Source organism: Melopsittacus undulatus, chromosome 3 (assembly GCF_012275295.1).
Source record: "Melopsittacus undulatus isolate bMelUnd1 chromosome 3, bMelUnd1.mat.Z, whole genome shotgun sequence".
Lineage (NCBI taxonomy): Eukaryota > Metazoa > Chordata > Aves > Psittaciformes > Psittaculidae > Melopsittacus > Melopsittacus undulatus.
In genome coordinates, this window is record NC_047529.1 from 85,778,971 (window position 1) to 85,803,047 (window position 24,077).

General features: G+C 39.5%; 1 protein-coding gene across 1 annotated transcript in view; it reads right to left on the bottom strand.

Moving 5' to 3' along the window:
- RPS6KA2 (ribosomal protein S6 kinase A2) overlaps positions 1-24,077 on the bottom strand; it is a 156,898-nt gene that overhangs the window by 19,940 nt on the left and 112,881 nt on the right. Inside the window, exons 11-14 of the mRNA XM_005150126.4 lie at positions 21,259-21,323; positions 12,171-12,273; positions 9,558-9,688; positions 7,712-7,837 (exon numbers count right to left, since the gene is read on the bottom strand). Coding sequence (XP_005150183.1) covers positions 7,712-7,837; positions 9,558-9,688; positions 12,171-12,273; positions 21,259-21,323 — 425 coding nt within the window. The remainder of the gene's footprint in view (positions 1-7,711; positions 7,838-9,557; positions 9,689-12,170; positions 12,274-21,258; positions 21,324-24,077) is intronic.

Below are 24,077 nucleotides of genomic sequence, written 5' to 3' on the forward strand. Positions count from 1 at the left end.
ACCCTCCCTACGCAAATCCAAAGCAGCACAGAGATCTGTGCCTACACCTGCTCTGAAGCCTGTATCTCTTCAATGACACCCTATTACCTATTGTATCTGACACCACACTAGCATCTTAAGTATTCTTCAGACAGCAAACAACAACTTTCACTCAAGTGTCTGGACAACAGGATTTCCTGAACCCCAGCTTTATAAACCAAATTTAATGGGAGAACATGGTAAGTGTTATCTTTAGTTTATCAAGGTAAGAAGGGGTCTTACACCTCTGACCATCCATTTTGTAACTCTACGTTTCCACTAATATGACACTAATTTGTGTGAGAGGGGGAGGACGTCTCGGTCATCTCCTTGAAGAGTCTGTTTTACCAACTGCTCTCACCATCAGACTTTATTTTTTCTGAAACTCCCTTTTTTAGCTTAAAGACATTTTGTCTTGTCTTGCTGTCTTTAGCAGCCAAATGGTGGTTGTCATCCATCATTTATATCGCCTTAGAGATATTTATAGATTTTGATCACATCCCACTGGACTCTTGTCTGTCTTTCCTCATATATATATATATATCTTGATAGAACTTGCCTTGTAATTCTTGCGTATTTTCTGCTATAAATTTTCTCTAATTTGTTTATATTCTATCTTCAGCCATGGATGCCAAAATAGCATATGGTTTAGTGCTACTACTGAGGTACTACAGCAAAGCTCATTTACTTATACGCAACCGTATTAGTAAGACAGAAACCTATAGGCTCGTTTTTCAATTTTGTTGATGAAACTTTAACTAAATTAGCAATACATTTGTGTAAGACTTCTCTGATGCTGTATTCAAGTCTTTGTACTTCCGTCCTATAAACTAGTTGAGTATATTGAACAGTTTTATTACATACCATTCAAGGAATGAAAGCAAATAGGAATGGAAAAATCTGCAGAGATGTTTCCTCAATAATATACTGGAATGTGTCTTTCAGAATCATCAGTATGATCTTGCAAAGGCAAGCCTGCTCTAGGTGGCCCTGGCTAGGCAGGGAGGTTGGACTAGATGATCTCCAGAAGTCCCTTTCAACCCTAATGTTTCTGTGTTTCTGTGATGCCTAGATAATTTGATAAGCTATCTCAGGGAAGAACAAGGACAACTGGAGGCTTATGGAAGCACAGTTATCACTCCCAGTTATTTCCCTTCAGTTGGGTAATGGGTTTTTTAATGAAGTCTTTTCACATCCCATCATATAGTCCCTGATGCCATTTTATCCCCTGACGCTGAGTGTGAGGTGGGATACTCCCATCCATACAAATCTTACTGTGGCAGCCAGCAAGCAAAGTCAAGAGGAGTTTGCATGACTAAAGACTGAACGAGATCCGAGACAGGACCTCAGCATATGATTGATATCCATTTAGCCCATTCTTTTCCCTTGCAGAGTCCTGTTACTGCTCTACTCCAGCAGCAGATAACTTCTACTAAATTTCAAAGACAAATTTCAAAGATAAATTTCAAAGCTAAAGGGGGTGCATTTACCAGTGGCTCTGACCTGGAGATCTCTGCACATACCCAGGGGCCCGACTCCTGTGCCATGTCTTGATGCAGGCAGAGGGAGGAAAGGCTGGATGAGCAGTGGATGGGTACATGCAAATGTTGACAAGCTGGCAGCCTCAGGGACAAGAAATCTGAGGTTATCTAGCAAACTTTCCATTAACTTGTCTATTGAAATACTGATGCATTTATCCATGTTCTACCAGACACTAGGTACCTCCCAGACAGCAAAATAGACACAAACTCTCCCCTGAAAATTTCAGTCTGTTTCACTTTAGAGGAAAGTCACTTTAATGACTCTCTATGATTAAGGATAAACAAATCTAAGCGAATCTTTCTAGATGTACAGACACCTTAACTGTCAGTGAGATCTGATAACGACCTTTGGATGGATTTTTTTAAATTCTTTTCTTGTGTGTTATTGTTGTTTTGGTTTGTTCTGTCCTGTTGTCCCCCAACCCCAGTTTCAATGAATAAAGCTACACGTGTTTGTGATTCCTATGTTCTTTAAATGCAAAATAGTGCACTTTGCTGCAGCCAATCTGTCAATATTACTTTTTTTTTATTTATTCATGGCATCCAAACCATGATATAGCTATGGAGAAAATGTAGAGCCAACTAAATACCACTGCGTAACCTCCTGCCTTCAGAATAGCATAATATTGCATCTACTCACACCAATCACCTAAAACCAACCAAACCAAAACAGCAAATATCAGTGGAAGAGGAAAATGAAGTTTAAGGAATTATGAAACAACTCTGGAATTCATGCAGCTTTTGGTAACTATGTCATTATTAATTATGAGCAAATAAATTGAGGTATATGGCAAGTCTGATTACACAGACCTGCTAAAAATGACTCTCATGAGTTAGACTATTTATTGACAGCACACTAACATCACTTCTCCACTGGAATTGCATTGTTATAGCTGATTAAAGCATGCCTTCTTCCCAGTCTGCACATACCAAAACATGCCAAGATAGATGTACTTTCAGTGCTTTGTAATTACCAGAAATATATAAGAACTGCAGGATTTACTGGGATCCTAGCATAAACTAACCTGTATCCCAGAGGCAGACATTGATTGCAAACTTTGGCTTTGCTCGCAGTGGTGGAACATTTGGAGCCAAATAGTTGGTTAGTACATTACAGAGATAGGAAAAAGTAATGAAATTCACATGTGTTTCAAGATCCAAATTCCAATGTAATATTGGCAGCTCCAAATAGAACCTGTCATTTGGGACTAGCTCTACTGCATGTTTGTCTTCCTCAAGGGAGAGAGAAATGGATATACCATTCCTTTTACCTAGTTGTTCATCCTGGCTCTAACAGCATGGAAGGACTAAAAATCTGTAACACTTAATGAGCTGGATATTCTTTTGACCTGCAGAAGAAAACAGTTGGCATCAAGCTATTGAGGCTTGCACCTATGGCACCCCCCTGTACAATGTTTGGGGCAGTTAACCTACTGGAGGTAGAATAGGCTGTAGCAGTAGCAGTTTCTACTTGGCTGTTACCTATCAGTAATCTCTCCTGGGGGTAAGGAGTCAATCTAGGCAGCTTCTTTAGAAAAAGGAGGATGCAATCAGATCCTTTGCAAACTTACTTAATCTAGCATCAGTAAGAAATATATCTGAAAATCCAGCTTGAAAGTTTCACTACAAGCAGGGATCCAAGCTTGAAACCAGCACAATGGTTTTAAATAAACAAAAACTGGGATACGCTTATTGCATCACATCTCGAGTAGGTTTTGAAAAAACTGATTCACCAGAAACTCTGAACTGTAGTATTTCCTTTGTTTTCCAAATGAGAGCTCTTAATCGGTTTAGACTTCCATTGCAGACTTTCTTCCATCTAAAGAAATCCCTCCCATCTGCTCTAGTATCATTCTTTTACTTCATTGACTTATTTTCTCTAGATACTGATGTGACTGAAATAGTTCGATGAGATTTTCCTGTTTCTGACCCCACTTATACCCACATGAAGCTTGTAACTGTGATTGACAATGTCAGTTCCCTTTGCTATTGAAAATCATTATGCTTGTTGTAGTCAGGATGATCAATATTCTAGCAGAAGAATCTGAAACACAGAGGTCTGTCAGAGGAGAAATACTCTTTTTTTTTTCCTCATATCTCTTCTTTCTACCAGGGTCTTTATAAAGCATTCAGAACAATGAACAACATATATATTTTTATTTCACACCCTTATACTTCTTTTTTCATTTGGGAACAGGATGGAAAGAAAGTCTTAAAGTAAAATTTAGAAGTACCTCAGGGTAAGTACATGCAGTAGAATATGATACAAAGACCTGCTAAACCAACATCTACCTGCACTGACGCAGGCAGGTGGCTGCTAGTTTCAGAACAGACGCAGTTTGCAGGAAATCTGGCTGTCTACAAGATTTTCTGTCACGTGGTATTGAAATGTTCTCAGAAATGGAAATATAAGTCTGAATTCTTAAATACTACATTTAGGAGCCTGAGGGCACATCTGAAATAGATCTAAAGTTATTATTAGCATCTCTTTTTTACAGATGACATGGAAGAAAAGGGAATATGTTGCAAGAAAATTATCTTCTGCAGGTTCAGTGATGAGATTTACAAAGGCAGTTAGACGCCTACTGTAGTAGAGGTGTCTAGAGGGGCTTCCAAAAGCACCTCCGTGAGTGACATGCCTAGTCTCACTGAATTCTGAAATGAGTGAAACTCCACATCTGTTCAAGTACTTTTACAACAACAACAAAGAACTTCTTTGTACTGCTAGACATCTAATTATAAGATGACCTCCAATTATAGGAGGCAGATTTTGCAGATGGCCAGCAAAAGCAAAAGTGTTGTTTTGCATCTTAATAAATATATTCTGCTTCTGAGCTAGGAAAGGTTTTGGTTTTCTGAGTGGATTTTCTGGCTGTAGCTCTGATTCAGTTACTCTGGCTTGGTGTTCTGCTGTCTCAGTATGGCACTACACAGCAGTAGTAAATAAGGTCTGGTGAGTGGCAGTCTCCATGGAGGTACTATTTATCCAGTGACATGATGTGTGTCTTCCCACAGTGATGCCACCATGTCATTTCCTTCATTTCCTCAACTCCTTCCCAATCACCAGCTTCCCCTGGGGAGATAGGATGATGTTCTCTGACATGTCAGCTGTTCATCTTAAAGAATGAGCTTTTAATGAGGTGGTGTGAAGCAAAGGGGGCTGCTGCTTGTCATACAAACTATCACTGCAGATATTTTTTTCCTGTGAATGCTGTGTATTAGGGAGCACTGAGAGAATTATACTCACTGAAAGAAATGAAGAGCCTAATTACAGTGATTTTTATAGAGAGAGTTAAAGGATGAATGTCAAAAGGCACTGATATATAATTATGATAATATCAGTTGCAACTCCTGTGCTATCTAATTATTTGAAATGGGTGGCATTGTGCAATCCTTATGAAAGCGAGCTACTTTGATAACAAAATTATATAATCTTAATATGAAATAAGAATAATATTGAAAGAAAAGTGAAATTAATATATTGGTAGGAATAATAATCAAAGCAGCAGCACTCAATGTGCTATAAAGACAGCACAAACAGAAATTCACCAACCGCCTCCAACCCCAAATCTGTGCTACACATTTGACTCACGCTGTGTCAGAAACTGAAATGCTGCATGTGTTGCCTAAACTGGTAGTCAAAATCAAGACAAACTAGCATGACAATAAGAGGGGTGTAAGAAGTGGAGGAAGAAAGGAATAAAAAGAGGAAAGATTAATAAAAATGGGAAAGAGCATAAACCTAGCAATTAAAATATTAAACTCTTCTGGAATTCTAAGTGTCTCCATGTGTTGAGTTTGCTCTAGATCCTCTGAGGTACTCCAAACCCTCAGCTACTGAGTAGGTGCTGGATGCTCTTGGATTCAGGCATTCAGACATCTTTGAGGACTGAAGTCTTTCTATTTTGGTTTCACACTGGCTGTATTACACTGATAAAACTGTCAGCAATACTCAATACAAATAAAATATTAAAGTTATTATTTTAATTTAACACACATTGTCAACACAGATATAATTTAATTACACACAACTCCTACCTATTATAACATAATGCCATCTGTTGACAAATGACCTGAACACTGGAAAACTTGTTTTTCCATTCATTAGAAATTAAAGTCGTAGCATGTTCATGTGCAAACCCACGGACCTGCTGGTAGGTCCAGGCTCCTAATTATGGTGTAGCCTAGAAAAACGAACCATTATTTGAAGAGTGACATCAAGAGATTGTCAGTTATTAGTGGCTTCCAGATTTTTGTGGCCACCCTGGGGAGACACCAAAACTTTAACGGACTTTCATGGATACTTCATTATCGTCAGTCTTGTAAAGGAGAATAAGACTGAGCAAAAGGTTTAATATTATTCTGTTGACTACCTGCAGCTCATTTATCTCATGGACTGCAGTGTGCTTCACTTCATTAAGCTCCCATCGTCTCATTTAATAGCAAAAACACAACCTAATTTATAAGCTAAGTTTACATATCTTTTCTAAAATTTAAAAATAAGAAGGAAGAGGGGCAACTGGCCAGAATCCCTCATTTGCTGCAAGTTCAGTAAATACCTTTCTTTATGTACTGATTTCAAGGAGTTACTTTTTGTCTTAAGCTCATTTACACAATCTTTTCCAATGAGACCATACAGAATGAAAGGCTCTGCCTTAACTGTCCATGTCTTTTCAAATTCATTACCCTAATTCCTCATTTAATCCAATCTTGTCTCTTTGTGGTATAAAACAAAAAATAGAACATACTTTTCAAACATTGGAGTGTTTTAATTTCTGAGCTTTTTTCTGAAAGAAAATTAAATATTTGGAACTCTTCCTCTGAGCTGTAACCTCAAAACCACTTGCCACATACACCGGTCTGTTCTGCCCTCTGTAATAGCTGCATACTGTTTATTCAATATCATTTATCAGAGACTGTGACCTAGCCCTCTGAGCATGACCTTCCAGAGCAGTTCTATGGAAGTTCTTCCCTATTAGAAAAACACTGCCACACAGCAGCTTCCTGGCCTCTGTGGCTGCAGTAACCCTGTTTTATGTGGACTTGATCAAGTCTGAAGTTCACTGACTTGTCTTTAATATCATAGAATCATCGAATAGGGTTAGAAAGATCATAAAGTTCCACCCCCCTTGCCATGGGCAGGGACACCTCACACTAAACCATATCACCCAAGGCTCTGTCCAACCTGGCCTTGAACACTGACTGGGATGGAGCACTCACAGCTTCCTTGGAAAACCTGTTCCAGTGCCTCACCACCTTAACAGTAAATAACTTTTTCCTTATATTCAATCTAAGCTTCCCCTGTTTACGTTTTAACCCGTTACCCCTTGTCCTATCACTACAGTCCCTAATGAAGAGTCCCTCCCCAGCATCCTTGCAGGCCCCTTTCAGATACTGGAAGGGTGCTGTGAAGTCTCCACGCAGCCTTCTCTTCTCCAGGCTCAATAGCCCCAACTTTCTCAGCCTATCTTCACACGGGAGGTGCTCCAGCCCCCATAGCATCCCTATGTCCCTCCTCTAGACTTGCTTCAGCAGCTCCATGTCCTTTTTCCATTAAGGACACCAGAACTGTACATGATACCCCAAGTGAAGTCCAAATACATTCCACTGAAATAATATTTTAAATCTCTGCTGAAGATAACATTTTATTCCTTTGTGTATCATGTTGGTATTGAATGTCAAGGAGGCAAAATAAAATCTGTGTTTTGAAGGTGATCATGGTTTTCACTGACAAATCTGTCTAATTACAATAAAAGATGTCAGAACTAAATAACTTCAGAAAGAAGAATAAAATGATATTCAATTTTGTAATAATTTTGTATGTTATTTTGTTTATTTATGATGATTCAAAGTAGGGCCTGTTAAGAATCTTATCTAGTTTGCATGGACCATGGCTAAAAGAAGAATTAGAAGAATTTCCATGCAAGACTGTAAAGGTTTTATTCCATCCAGGAATTTTACTTGATGAGGTTAATGTGTGAAAAATAATAAGGCTTTTCATGAAACTTGTTATCTTCTAAAAGAGAAAGAAACCCCAAGCAATACCTTCCAACATGAAATAAACCAACAAAACACCCGCTGACCACACTGCTGCTCAGGCTGGTAGAGCTGTCTCAACCACATTCCTGGAATCTACCAGAAGGCTTTCTTACCTTCACTGCAAACTCTGTTTCTGTAGCTTTATGAACACATCTCTTGCACACTGAATAGGAGCCAATTCCTATGTCCTCCTTGATCTCATATCCATCTGTAAAGTGAATGTTGTTCCCATGTAACTGCTATAGGGGAAGACAAAAGAAATAAAGTAATCAGGACATGAGTATTTAAATGCAAGGACTAGCCTTGTCTTAATAAAAGAAATGCTCGATCTCATCTCATTCATTGAGCTTGCTTGTCCTTAGCAGTTAGCTTCTAAGTCCAGTTAAAAAAATAAAGCTCTTTACTTAAACAAGCATGTCCCTCTCATTTATGTTTTTCCAGTGTGTAAGATGGAGTTGTCCATGTAGAAGTAATGACAAAAAAGCAGCGATTTTTTAAAACTATTTATGGAATGTAGACATCCATTTCCTATTAGAAATTCACAGGAAACTGTGGGCCAAAATCCCTTGAAAAACACACATATCTTGACAATATAAACTTATTTCTAATTACTGAGGGGCCAGATGACTTATAAATTACTAATAACTTCACAGAGTATAAATCAGATACCTCACTTATGGCATGTGCCTCCAGACCACTGGAGGCCCTGTCCAGAATACATTTTATTATGCTTTTTGTGTGACAGAAAAGTTACTATTTTAAGCCAACCTAATTTAAGAAAACACATTACTGGTGAAACTAGTAAGAAAATACTTAAAAACATCTAATTTTATTTACTGAAGGGTACAGAACGGATTATGGCGTCATTATTTCAAAGACCTTTCAAAAATATCTGGATAGGTGGATTGGTCAAGATGGTGAAACCCGAGTCTGAGGCCTTGCTGCAAATTCTATCCCAGGCCTCAAGAAATGACCAGGAACTCTAAAAATCCTCTAGGATCCTCTGGCTAAAAATGTAACCTCACTAGTGAAGTACGTTTTAAATTGTAAGAGATGTATGTGTTAACATTCAATACATTTTTATAAAGCAAGCCACAGGAATATACATAAAAATCGTGGTATGTGATTGCTTGGGTAACATTTCACTTATTGTTGCATCAGGGAATCTTTAAGAACATGACACATTCCACTGCAGATTATTAGAATACGGAGGAAAATTATGAAAACCTATGAAAACCGGAAGCAGGGGCTCTCCCCTTGAGGCACATATACTTCTGGCTGTGGGTAGGAGAGGAACTTTTTCCTTGAGGGAAAATCTGCTGCATCTTTAATCAGTCCCATTCTTTCTCCCAGTTCACTGTTCTTCTGATGTGTACCAATTTATTCTGGTTTAAATTGCAGTAACTGGAAGCAGAGTTGTGGGGGAAAGGCAGCAAAGAACCAAGTGTCTGGCATGAGTCCTTCCACCGTCAAGCTGATCCGGGTTATGCGAGTACACTCAGGTTCTTGTGCAATTGCAACAGGAACACAGCCTCTTACACCCAGGAGCTTGGGCTCAGTACCTGTGGGAGCCTACAGCAATAGTTCATAAGGTCCCTTTGCCAACACAGACCATCTCATATAGTCCAAGACTGTTGAGAATGACATATATTCACTGAAAAAGCAGCACTTCATTACCTGCCTGGTACGCACAAGTGGAATAGTGTTTCAGGTAATTTCAGTTGTGGTAAGGTGCAATTTCTGTTTCCTTTGTACAGGTTGTGGAGATCATGAAGTTAAAGATGAAAGCCTTTGGTTAAAAATTCTCATTCTTCTACATCTCCTACATGCTGCATGTAAACACCTCCTACCTACACTGGGTGGCTGTGAAATACCAGTGAGAATCCTGAGACAGTTTAAATACACTATGCAGATATGCATCTGCCCATCAAATGGGAAGTGTAACATCAGCATCACTACCTGCACAATTGGGTGAACGGTGATTTTGTGCACATCTTGCTGTGCAGGCTCCTGCACCAAGTTAGAGGCAACGAAACTGAACCCTCTGAAAAGATGATGAGCGTTGGCACTTGGAGGAACACCTGGAGAATCTGTAGGAGAAGAATGAAAATGGGCTCATAAGCTGCACAAAAGATCATAAAGGAATAGCATAGCACCTGCAACAGCAAAATCACACCTGCCAGCTAACAGAAGATGCTGCTAAACTGGCAGACATACATGAATATAATTCACCTCTATATCAAATTTTTGGTGTGCCTTCCCATCCCTTTTCTCTGGATCTGAACAATGCAGGGGTATTGTTTGCAAGGATCCCTCCTTTTGGATAGAGAGGCTTTTTTTCGCAGTGCGTGTTCATTCTTAGGCAAAGCACTTGCCTGTGCCAGAAGCCCACAGAGAGAGAAAAAGCACAGGACAGCGAGGACAGGCGAAAGATGTATGGCTCAAGGCAGGGCAACCCTGTGGCTTAGGGGAGGCTATACAGGCAATGACAGAAAGCTGTACGCGGCTATATCTGGTTTTTGGAGCACAACTTGACTACAGAAATTACAAAGGCTAAAGTGCTTTGTGGGTAATATAGTATGTTGTGTGGGTCAAGAGAATGTAGAAAAGACAGGTTCTGCAGCAACTGTAAAGGCACAATGCCCCAGTAGTGATGGTTTTTGGTCTCATAGGGATCTTCTGGTGCAGCTTTAGGAGCTGCTTAAAACACAGCTGTATTATCATCAGGAAACAGGAATTATTACAGTGCTTTCTGTCTAAGTACATTCTCAGCAACAGGGTAAGTCTGTATGGGACCTATGTCATGACAGAAAAAATACAAAATAAAAAAGGTTCTTGTTTGATTCCAGTGGCAGTGTGAGCCAGTATTAAACACAGTTTTGATGCTCTCCCATTCTGGCTGACCCAACCAGTCAACATCAGGGGCTGCAAAATATGCAGCCAGTCTGCAATGGCTTTTCTATTGCTCTGGAAGTGTAAAGGTATTCACACTCCCAATTACACCTATTTTGAAAAGACAGGGGTCGATTTTCAGGCCACTTTCCATAATAACATAAACCAGAATTGAGTCAGGCCATCTTGCCACCCCAGCCACCAGCCTATAGGGAAACCTTCCAAGTTTCTTGCATGAGTTATCAAACAGAATTAGGCAATAGCAGTAACATGCAGAGTGTAAAGCATAACCCTGGGCATCAGTACAATCAATGGAGTGTGAACTTCCAAAGCAATCTAAACTCTGCTTCTCTGAGATTTTCCAGAGCAGCACCAGCCTGCACTTCTCTCAACATCAGACTAACGTGCAATCTCCAGTGTGAGAAATTAATTCCTCTGAAATCTGAATTAAAGCTAAAATCAAAGGTGTGAAACATCTGGTATCCAAAGATAATTTGTTTCCATACAGTGGGGTAGGAATATCAGAATATGACTAACATATACTGCAGACAGGTGGATGTTCCAGCTAGACCCAGAGTGCAATATTTTTTACAGCTTGTGCAAGTTAGCACATCTTTGCCAAAAAACCTAGGAACAAAGACTGATAAAAGATTCTGAGTAGAAACAACTATTTCATACCCCATGAAAGGAGGTTTGAGCCAGGCTTTGAGGTCTGGGCTAGTTTTAAGAAAAAAGCTGAAGGTCTTCATGAGCTTAAACAAAAACTACAGGAAATCTCATCTCTGATTCAAGCTGTATAATGCTGGTGTTTTCATAACGAAAGCTCGGATCTTACTGCAACAGTTCTGGGGCAATCACGATACATGTGATATTTGCAGCACTTACTATTTTCAGACTGTTGTACAAACAACTAATTAAGTGTTTACATTTTAGAACATATAAATACATACTTTTCTTACACAAGAATCACAGGCAGAAATGTAATGTAACCTATCCATACCTAGCAATTGGAAACATTATTACTGGGATTACTACTCTAGGGTTATTGATATTCTTGCTTTCATCTAAAAGAGTGGAAAGATGATGTTTTGTGCAACACCACCTTCATATATACACATATTGTGCACAAAGTGTGCTGTTCCTGTTAGGAAACAGAAATTATAGGCGTGACTGCAAGGATTTTCTTACTGCAGGATTTTCTAAATATTGCCATATTTTCTGTTGGCACAACTCTGCTGATCTGAGAACTTGATAATTATTCACTATTGTTAACCACGAATTAAATTCCAACAGTCCATAGTCTATGGGATTTCATAGTTAAAGAAAACATCCATGGAATATATAATTATATACTATCTTGCAGAGATGCAAAGTTCCTTGAAGCTGAGCTAATTTACAGTAGTTAAATTCAGCTAATGTAAGCAATGATAAGAGTAATAAAATAGCAAATCAATGGTTATTTTTCCTATTAAAAATGTGAAATCTGTCCTTCCTGAAAATAAATTAAAGTGAAACTCGTGAAATGCTTATAAGCTTCTTCTCTGGGAAATGCAAACCAGTCTTTGCTTCCTGTTGGATATTGCAAAACCCAGCAATCCCACAGGTGATCAGACCTTTTTGGAATGGGGAGGTGAAAGTAGAGTGAATTTACCCACTGAAAAGATGTGCCACCTTACTAACCTGTGGGCGTCCGAGATGTGAACTCTGGATCAAAATGAAAGGTGTCTTCTGGCCGTCCCACTGCAGGCTTGAAAGGCGGCTTGATTTCTTTCCTGTATAGTTTCTAGAGGGAGAAGAACAGATCACAGTCAACAACAGCCTGTAAATCTTCAGCATCCGCAGATAGGATCCTCTGTCCTATTTTGAGTGGCCTCTCTCAGCTCTGTGCTATCCTTGCAGGACCCACAAAAAAGGATGATGTATCTGTAGCTCTGGCTCCTGCTTGACTAGTCAGCCTAAAATATGTGCCCTGGACGGTCACTGCACTTTTTAGTTACTGGAATCCAGAATATACACACAGCTGTTTGTGGTAAAAATGCAGTTCATAGACCTGCACAGTACTCCATCTGGGGCATCTGGAAGTTCATTGGTCTTAAGAGCAGGACTGGAACATGCAAAGGTGACACCAGGAATCTGTGCCTGGGTGACTTGAGCAGTGCAGCAATGGCAATGAACACAAAGAACCGCTAGGAAGCAGTAACTGTTTTAGCATTTATTATTTGTTAAGAACTAGCAATATATTTGACATCCTGCCAGACTGAGCTGAGCAACAGGCCTGGCTGCCTGGTGATTATAAGGTAAATAAGGGACTTGTTCTTTTGGCATATCTGGTAAAAGGGAAGGTGCTAATAGCTGAGGATTCCCATCAAAAGGTGTTAGGAAGAAAACACTGCGAATGGAGGGGGGAATCATATTGAAGGCCTAAACATGGCTTGAGCAGAATAAAAAAATAAGAAAAAAAAGGTAAGGAAGAGAGGGAGGTATGTAACAGGTAAGCACTTCTAGGTGTGTGAGTTTGTGCTAGCAAGTGAGGGGTCATATAAGGGATCACGTAAGTAACAGCCTCCATAAACACATGCTAATATACTGCCTTTATTACCAGGGACTTTGTGGCCTCTTTCCTCCTCCTTAGTGATCTTTAGGAAATTGCTGCACTATGCTTTTTGTGCACACACACACACACTCTGGAGATGAACACACTGTGGTGCAGCACATCTGGATCTGATCCAAAGCCTACAGAGGTTAATGGAAAGAGTCCTAATGATTTCAGTGGTCTCTGCATCATCTCTGCTTGAAATGGCCAAAACTGAATAGGATGTTGATGGTGGCATGAGGAACACAGCTCCAGTTTGACACTCTGCCTCATGTTGCAACCCCTAGACTGCATTTCCCTTCTACCAGCACTTCTGTTCTCAGTTTTCAAAGGGCTGAGTTAGTTGCCATAGCCAGCACCCAATAATTAACATGTCTGAGCATAAATACATTTCATGCAAGCTTTCAAGTCACGGTAAGCTGGATAGCTCTATTTTATGACTGTAATATATATTTTCAGGTTAGCTCTTAAAATGACTTCATAATGAGCTGATTTTTCAAAATATTTAATGGAGATTAATACATGCTTGTCCAGCTCTTTGCATGCAGGAAAAATCTTTTTAACTGTGGGTTTTGTGGTGAATTAACTTCTGTAATATAAAGCGTGTGGTCAAGCTGAAGATACATACACTTCAGTATAACTGGAACTTGATTTTGCACTGATAAATAAAGGTTCTTGAGGCAGGACATTCAATAGCATAGTATTAACATAAAGGGTATGTTTGTGGTTGAATTATGATTCCTTGGAAAAGTGGAATGGTGAGGCTGGAAATGATTCTGTAATAATTAATGGCCATTTCACCATAAAAAGTTCCTGTTCGTGTAAAACTGCTACGTATCTTCTGAGAGAAAAACAGATGAATAAATGCTGTGAGCCCCAACGGAAAGCCAGTCTTCCAAATAATTAAAAGCCAATTGCAAATTTCAGCAGGAAGTGTCACTCATCAACTGAAAAGTATCAACCTAGTAATTAACATGTATATTTTTCTGTCTGCACAGAACTTTAAAAAAGAACTCAGCATCTACAGAAAGTTTTCCTGTTGCTAGGATTTCACCTTGAGAAAGCTGTTTGCTTCCAGCTTCCCTTTATTTGTCTTAATTCACAACTGCAGAAAGCAATATGGTCACATGCACATGCTTCCTCCTCAAATTAAATGCACCCCTCATCCTGTGAGGTCCAAAAAGTAAAGAATGTTCAGAGTCATCCATCATTCAGGAACTGCACTCTCTCTTGATTATCGTAACCATATTCTCTCTGGCCTCTTAATTCCTATCCCCATCTGTAGTTTCTTAAGTACTATTGGAGCTACATTTGTATTTTGAATCCCTAACCCACATCCTCCCCTACTAGGGAGGGATTTAAGATTCATCATGAGTCACAGGCCACCTAAAGATGTGCAATCACAAATTTGCTTGCTGGGAGGTGATGCAGACAAAGAAGTTGCTTGTGAAAGGCACCTCCTCTGAGTGCAACCTGGATGACTCCCTTTTCCATTTCCTTTTCCACTTGTGATAGAAATTATTTCTGACTAGGCAACTAGGAACAGCAAAAGGTAAACTGACTAAAACAGATTTCTTCCTCCTCCCCCCAAGCTGTTGAATCTGGTGACTATTAGAATAATAAATATCACATCTTACTAATTTAAATTAGGAAAAATTAAATCTTTGAGAAACAAGAAGAAGCAGGGCAATGTCTTCTATGGGCTTTCCCATCCCACACTGGCTCCAGTTTTCTGAGTGAAGCACTACAATCAAAGCCAATTCACTGAAGCACAGTAAACCACAAGGCAGCCCAACACAGCTAAATATGAAGGCTTGCTGCAGGCACTATGCTCTTCCTTTAAAACCGCGCATCCTGTAGACTGCAAAACATGATGTGCCACAAGCTGATCTAAGAAAACAGTAAGGGTCACAGCTGTTGTCTTCTGCACACACAGGGAACAAGTCTTGTGGAGGATTTGAGAACCTTCTGGATTTTCCAAGAATATTTCTATAGGTGAAATGTATTAACCTATTCTCTTGCATTGTGGTCTCAAAGTTATCTGGGGCTGATGGATCACCTTGATCTCTTCCAACAGAAACCAAATCAATCAAATCTTGGTTTTGGCCATTTCTATCAGGCTGTCACATAATTTCTGGTAAAGCTTAAATAATTATGTACAGCTCAAGTCATGGTAATCCTGGCTCTATATGCAGAAGTCACTGGTAGTTCCACTACCAATTTCAATGGGAACAGGGTCCCAGCTGTCCCAATTTAAATCACAATTTTCATATCCAAATGTTATTTAGAGGCATCTTTTTAGACATTCAAAGAGGCATTGGATATGTTAGAGTTAACTGGAATATTTAAATTTCAGGTTGGGTACTTAAGATCATTATATTTCTGTTATTTTGCATGGCTATAAGAAGCTGAAGATTCTTTTTCTTCTACATTGCTTCCACATGCATAAAGGAGAAAAGCATTCCTTTTCTCTTAATGTTTTATTAAGAATGTAAATTCTCTCTTTCCCAGTAAAAATTAATGCCCCACATAGAATCAGAGAATGGTTAGGGTTGAAAAGGACCTTAAGATCATCTAGTTCCAACCCCCCTGCCATGGGCAGGGACACCTCACACTAAACCATGTCACACAAGGCTTCATCCAACCTGACCTTGAGCACTGCCAGGGATGGAGCATTCACAACCTCCCTGGGCAACCCATTCCAGTACCTCACCACCCTAACAGTAAAGAATCTTTTCCTTATATCCAATCTAAACCTCTGCTGTTTAAGTTTTAACCCGTTTCCCCTTCTCCTATCACCCTTATTTTTAATATGGCCACAGCATTGATTTATCACACAAAGAGGTGACTGGCAGGTATCAGAAACCACTGTGCATCATGCACAGTGGTTCCAGAGGCTGTGAAGAGTGAGTACATAATCCACAGAATGAGGGGGATGAACTCTAAAGTGTGAAAGTACTGATTCAGATATTTGCACCTGGATACATATGCATGCTTCTGTCTACTTATCGACCCTTCACATCCTTCTGAGACTTTGATAATTAGTACCTTCAGATTAACAAGTACCTATAAATTAACCAGAACACAGTTCTATAGCAGTGTGAGCTTCTATCAGCTTCCTTTCTGATTTGGGACAAAACGCTTTTTTTGGGGGGGGGCATAGATAATTTCCCCCCTGGGTTGCAATGACCCTTTCTTAATGTATGTTGCCAGATCCACAATCTAATCTCCACCTGAACACCTCTTCAACTGGGACTCAAGTAATACACCAGGGAGACTAGTAACAAAAAGCTATAATATGCAGCTATTTATAAGCAGTTAATTTTTCATCATCTTTTAAAAATGAACTTCTAGAAAAACCCAGAGGTGTAAATGCCCTGTACATGTATGTGTCTGGCAAATATCAAGAAAAGAAAATGGTTTATTTTAATTAAAAGCTATTTAGTCATTTCCTCAACTGAGTTTCTTTGATGGAGAATTGAATTACTCCTCAGACACCTTCTGGAAATAGAAAGATACTACCCTGCACAGTGACGCACTTGTAGTGTGAGAATAACCTCCCTTGATACATATACCTGTCACGAAAAATCCAATAAATAGACAAAAGGATGAACTACCTTCTAAATGTTTGTCCTCTCCTAGATTAATGACTCAGTGTTATTCCCTGCAAATGATAGAAGAGCTAGCAGAATTCAGGCCTTGGGATCACTTTCTTTTGCTGTTGGTAAAATTTGCAATTAAATAATTGATGTTTTCAGTTTTGTCTGATCTCAGATTAATATTGAAGGAAATTGAACTTGAACCCATTTTCTTCCCACTCCTTCCCTCAGCTGTATCCGACAGTTGATTTTCTAGCATATCATTTGCTATAGTTCCAATTCAGCCTGTCATCTAAACAAAACATACTGTTCATAGCCCACTCCTCTGACTGCAAAAAGGGATTTCATTTTTCATTTCCAGTGAAAAGACAGAAATGCTTTATGTGCAACTTGGAAAGAAGAAATGGTAATAAAAAATCAGGAACAAGACTGTGCTTCCTCAGAGCCAATGACTAAAATTATCTGAGGTCAACTCTGTTTGAGTCTGTTCGTCTAGGGGATAAAAGGGGATGCAAAAGTAGTACGCAGGTAAAACTCAAAAGGAGCAGGACATCTAATCTTCTTCCTGTAAACCCCAGCCTTAATCATGAATGACAGTGCATTCATTTAACAAAGGATCTATTGAATTTGTGTCACAGTGCCTATTAAATGCCTTAGAGCAGTAAGACTGATATTTGCAGAAACCGTTATCTATTTTTCACTCTGGGAAGTGAGAATTTAGAATTTTGTTAGTGGTGACAATAGCTGTAAAACCGAGACTCTTACAGATATTTGCTTATGCCACAATTTCACATTGGGCATAAAATCTGTCAGTTTGTTCACTGTTCATTTAGTGCTACTTATACATCAGAAGTTTAACCTAGGGTGGCTGGAGATTTGTGCTGAATAATGGCACTGTGGAACACGGGAAGAACATCTGGCAAAGGATGGGAGGAGGATGGCTGTTCTCTGGCCACACTCGTGTTTTTCAGGATTGTATCCATTACCTCTTCATGCAGTGGTCATGTGCATCAGCACAGTTGTGCATGGCAGGAGCATCTGCAGCATTATAACAGGTGGCTTTTATCCATTGCATAGATTGTTTCCACTGTGTTTGCTGCCTTCATCCAAACCAGACACTACGTTTGGCTGCATCAATTTGAAGGCAGTGAAGGATGGGAAGCGAGTGGGAAATGGCTGCTTCAACAGGCAAACTCCAACAGCAGAGACAATAACCAAGCCCCGGTCCCAAACTCATGGGAACAGTTCTGACAGTACTCTGAAATGAAGGTTCAATTTATGCACTTCTGTCTGTGACTGCAATAAGTTAATTGCTGCAATACCTAGACTTCATACACAGCTTGGAAGGAAGCAGCTCACTCGTTTCTGTTTGGAATCTCTTTAAAACTAGATGAAGCAACTTGGTAGTTTTCTCCTGGTTATCATGTCATTGTTGTAGCAAAAATCTTGCTCAAAACCCCACCCATTTCACACTGGGTTCCTAGAAGACACTAACCCATTCCGACCCTTTGTGTTAAGGGGTCTTTTGATAGAAAACCATTTTACTACAGCTGCTGAAAGTTTCTATGCTGTCAGTTGCAGCAGTCCTGTCTATCATAGCTGCCAGGGTAATATAGAAGCTCTGCAACAGAGCTTGCCTCTTGCTTTAAGGTCTTTGTATTACCAAGGTATAAAATAAATCAACATTCATGTCCTGTTTCAACAATTTTGCTTGCCGACTGCCTGCAAACTGATGTGAGAGATTCTATATATGTGATAGGGGAACAAAAGCAGGGCATCAGGGACTCTTTTCCTGCAGTTGTACAGAGATCAGCGCTGAACATCTGTGCCTGACCCACTTTTGTTCTCTGACCCTGCTCTGTTTCTGCCCATGGAGAACATGTTAACAGTTGATTGGGTGATCAGCCTAAAGCAAAGTCCTGGCTTCAGCTCAGGGCAGGGCTGGCTCACACTGCTCTGAAATGCATACAGTGCTACTGCTCTAACTAGTTAAGCCTCTCAAGATCTCTATGAGTGATAGTAAAATTAGGATTAAATGAAAAAATACATTACAATGATGATAGCTGATCTGTGTAATAATGATCTGTCTCCAAGAGAGTGCAGCAGCACTAATTATGTTGGATTAAAATGGACATTTACAGCTACACTTTACAGCAAACTCAAGAGGGCTAGATAACATCAAAGGGCAATTAAATCCACTTTCCATATTCAAGCATACCTACCCTCTTCATGGTAGATATTTCCCTAACCCATTCATGAAAACTTGTTCAAATGATGGAGGACTGTATAATTTCCATAAAACAGGCATGACATTGTTCCCTAAAGAATTGAGCTTGAAACAATCACCAATCATCATGAGAGAAGGTGGTCTTCAGGAGTCTCACAGCGCAGAACTGACTTTGCTGAAAACCTTTCCAAGATGCAGAGCCTCATTTCTCTGTGATGAGTTACTGAGCTGCTCCACTAGCAAACACAGAACAAGCAGAAATCCTCTTACTGCTCCAGTGTCTTTATTATGTTAAGATGTATGCACCTGACCTGTATTTTAATTGCAAAGCTGAAGACTGTGGAGATATCAGAGGAATACAGAAAATAATACGAATACTATTATTATTAATCATAGTCATAATAATAAACAAGCCTACTCCAGGTTTCTCTATTTTTTTCTTTTCACTTAAGCTTTTAATATCTGTAAAGTCTTTAGACAGAATCTCATAATTCGTAAGAAGCAGAAGAAGAAAGAGAATAAAAAATTCAGAAATACATAATGGGACTGAAAGTCAGTTGGATCATAAAGGAAAATCTCAAACTCCACCTTCATTTGTTCATCTCTTAACATGCTTGAGTCATGCCAGCTCTTCCACATGCAGTTCAGATTAGATTCACGAGTTTTCCCCAAATGAATGGTTCTGTGGGCCTTTCAAAACCCACCTAGGCACCACAAAATATTCTTTCACAGAGGAACTGGCTTTACTCTAAAGCCCTGGGCAGCAGTTTGAGGATGGCTCTGTCACATACATTCATGCTGTTTTACAAGAATTTATAGTGAGACCTGTATTAGTGTGACCTGTTACACTAGCATTCACAAGTGAATTCAGATCAAATATTAAAGACACATAACAATACTATAACACAGGTCAGCTGAAACTAAACTTGAAAATTCTAGAGGATGTGGTAAACAGGAGCTCTGATGCACTGGCAGATGTCCATCAAGAACAAAGTGTTTGCCTCCAGGTTTGTGTAAAAAAAATAAATTGATCTGAGCAAATATGATGCTGAAAATGTGAGAAGGTTTTATATGTTGCAAGTCTGAATGTAACACTTAGCTAATCTCTGCCTCCAGCTTCATGAGCTGTAGCTGATAGCAATAAAATAAATCCTTGTTTACCATTCTGTTAATCATGTTCGAAGTGGCTTATTTGATCCATGTTACATTTGATCAAATGTTTGCTGTTCCAGTGTTGAGTGCTGATGTTAAATTAATGACTCACCTCAATAAAACATCAACCACTTGTAAGAGGAGTTGCTGTTCCCTGTTCTGGCTGGTTGACTTGTGATATTTGAGTCAGTGATATTAAATCACTATTCTGAAAAATCCATCTTTGTTGTGCTTTGCTGTAGCTTTCATCGCAATATAGTGGAAGGGAAAGATCCTGTCCTATGGTCACTTAGGCCAAAAATGACAAACCTATATGGTTGGAAGACTTATGAATCCCTCAGCATAAAGCAGTGCAACTTGCTGTACAGTCTGCTGCACCAGTTCTACAGATACATAGACAGTCTCAGTATCACTATGCTCTGCTTGGGGAAAAGGGTGAGCCTGGGGGTTTTGAAGCCCCTTGGAATTACTGTCAGTAGACATGTAAGAGCAGACCTGGGGCTGTTCTGAATAATTCCAAGAAGGAAAAGGATTCCAGGAGGTCCTTGATATCAGAAAGAATACACCTAGCCTTTAGTTCAGCTTGGCCAACTCAGTGAGAAGAGACAAGCATTTCAATATGGAACCTAAAAGCAGAAAGATGGAGTGACCTAGAGCATCAGACTGCTTCTCCCTAGAGTATTTCTCTGAATATCAGTCCTTTGTATCAGATTTCTTTTGCAACTGAAATATTACAGGAATTCTTTAATTTAAAGCTGCTCATTTTCACTGCAGTCCAGCTCCCACAATCAATGAATCAAGTTTATTAGAACTGAGTGTGGAAATTATTCTGCAGAAGACTGCAAATAGCCTCAGGTAGTACCATGATAAGCCAGACCATCAGACAAAATAGAGACAAGCAGCTAGATAAAACTGGCAATGCTGAAAGCAGATTTCTATTTCTTTCATTTGTGGGTATGCGAATGAATGTATATATAGAATCATAGATTCATTTAGATTGGAAAAGACATTGAAGATCATTAAGTCCAACTGCAAGCCTGCCAGATATGTATGATAGAGACATAAGCACCCTCTTAAAAGGCTCTAATTCCCAGGCTCTCTGTGTTAGAGTTCATTTAATCTTTTCTTCTAAGCATTTTGTCTTTAAAATTATCTAAGAAAAATAATAAAAAATAAATAAAATGCCTCTGCACTTACATTCCAGTCTATAGTAACAAAGAAAGGGTGCCGTTTAATTTCTTCCACTCCATCAAATCCAGCACCTGACAAGAGAATGAAAGAATCAAAATGAAATCATGCTTAGAAGAGTCCTGTATTATATCTCTTCTCAAGCCTCCCTCCCCATCCCCTCTTTACTTCTGGTAAAGCTGAAGTCACCATGTAAACATTTCTTCTAGTCAAGAAACCCTGAACAGTGCAACTGCCATAACAGTATGAACTACCATAAACACAGACAAGAGCACTTCATTAACGAAAATCTGACAGCTGAGGGATTTTTACTTTTCTCCAATTGAGGCCGATGCCAAGGCTGAATAGCTGGTCTCCTCAGGCTTCAGATGAGACAGGCAACTACAGCACAGCACATACACCAGCAAGGCCACGAGAGGCTTCAAGATATCCTGATACTATGGCAAGGTTACTGCTGCTCCTTGCCACCAGCATCAGCTCTTCTATCCACAATGACTTTCAAGTCTTGTCTAATTACCCATACTCCATGGACAGAGAAAGCTGCACTACAAATAAGTTCAGACTCAAAATACCAAAAAGCTCCAATGATCTGAGGCAAATCAGGGTTTTAGGTCCCCCCTTTTCAAATATCATCTTCAAATCTGTGTGAGTACCAGAATCAACAGTGATGAATTTCTATTGTACTACTACAGGAAATTTAGGGAAACTTCTGAAATATGGTAATGAATCTAATTCCTTCATTACTTTTACCTTATGTCTTCATTGATGATTGCTTTTTTTATTCATTTACCTCAATTTACTTGCCTCAGTGGCATCTCAAAAACCAACAGGTGCTCAGTAATAATTAAAAAACTGCCAGAGATGATTTAGCATGCCATTTTGGGGGCCGATTTGATTTTATTAGCAGTACCTTTCATTTTCCAGTAGGAGAAATAACACCTGGAAGCAAATGCTTTGCACTGCGATTTTGGAAACAGTTCCTGAAAGGTACCCAGCACTTCTTTACAAGAATGCTGAGCATCCTTGATTACTAAAAAGATTTGGGATTCATAAGCACCTTGCAAAAGCCACTCAGCACCTTAGAGGACTCAGCTTTTTATATGCAGTATTAGTGCTTTCTGAAGATCAACACTACAAGCAGTTTTAGAAAGGTCTTGCCAACTGAAGCTTTTGTAAAATGTGACATCTGCTCTCTTTGCAGACAAGACACTACTGATTGCTGAAATGCACTGATCAGGAGTGGCTTCCTACAGCCTGCTTAACAGTCACTGATGAATGGATACAAAAAGCAAACACTCTGTGAACATAACACGCAGGATTGTCTGTCAGGCTTCCTGGATAATAACACAAGAGGAATGCTCTTCTGACTTTCCCATCCTTATAATCCTTCAGTATAGACAAATGTAAGTAACGCACATGAGAATAAACAACTCTAGCCTGCCATACAAAATCATGTACTTGCAAGTGATCAGTCCCACCGAGGAGTGAGGTTTGATGGACAGACAGTTCCAGGCAAACATAGCATGAAATCGTATTTTAGAAGGAGAAGAGGTAACAAAAGGGATAACATATTACATTGTTACTGTATGTCTATTGTACACCTACAACTGAAGTACGGAATGTAGCTGACACCCTCAGCTATAAAAGGGTATACTTATTAAAGGTACGAAAAGAAAGAATCACAGAAGCACAAGTAATGGCATGGAATGACTGAGTAGGCCAGGATTTAGCAATCTGGAAACAGATGACTGAGGAGGTTTACAATAGTTCATTTTATGATGCCAGCAGGAATCAGGTTCAGAACAACTTGGAGATGTTTCCTCATGCAGCAGATAGTTGTGTAATGTGGAATTCATTGACAAATCACAAAAGGTTCAGGAAACCCCTTGCTTGACATTAAAACATTTGCTTACCCTATTCTTACTCTTCCTTATGCAGTGGTTTATGGCTCATGGGTACTGCACAAGAAAATACTAAGGCTTAGATAGTAATGAAACTTGTTCTATGTCTCCACTAGCATATTTTTTCAATGCACAGTCTGAAGTCTGTGCTAGATTCCGTTGGCAGAATCATTCTGATTTAACAGTGCCAATGAAAACATGAAACTGACACAATTGCTCTAAGGAGAATTACATTAAGCAACTCCTCAGGGCAGAAATATCTGTGAAAAATGTCTGTGTTCAGTCGCGGTGACTGGAAACTTTGCATTGTGAAGTAGATGGGTTTCATCCTTATGTAGAAAAGTGCCAAACTGATTTTGAAGGATTGGGATAAATGCCACAGACACTGTAAGCTACTGGTAGCATTCCCTAGTCTAAGGATAATTGCCAAGGCATTCAATCTGCTCTGCTCTGTCCCTTCCCTTCCATTTCCCTTTCCCCACTTTCGTGAGCTTACAGATACATTACTGTGTGATGGGAATGACCTGCCTTTTTCAGACTATCTCTTTGAAAGCCACACTTTTTGCTACTGTTGTTGTTCTTTTTTCCACAAAACCACAGAAATCAGGATCCAGGCAAATCCCACCCATAGCTACTTCTCTTAGTGGGGCAATGTAGTGTCCATGCAGTAAATAATGCAGCATGCAGCTGACAGGCACTTGTTTGAAAAATTGGCATTTCGCACTTGGGACCACTCAGACCTCTGGCACAGAAGAAACATGTTCTGAGTGCCAGGGCTTGACTCCATCTCTGGTTAGCTTAATGTATGAAAGAGATTTAGCATGGTGATAGCCTAATTTTGCAGAGTGAAAGACTTCCAGTTCCCAGCAACCAATTTTACACCCTGGAGAAGGTTCAGATTTCCTGCAGGTTTTATTCCCTGATCTT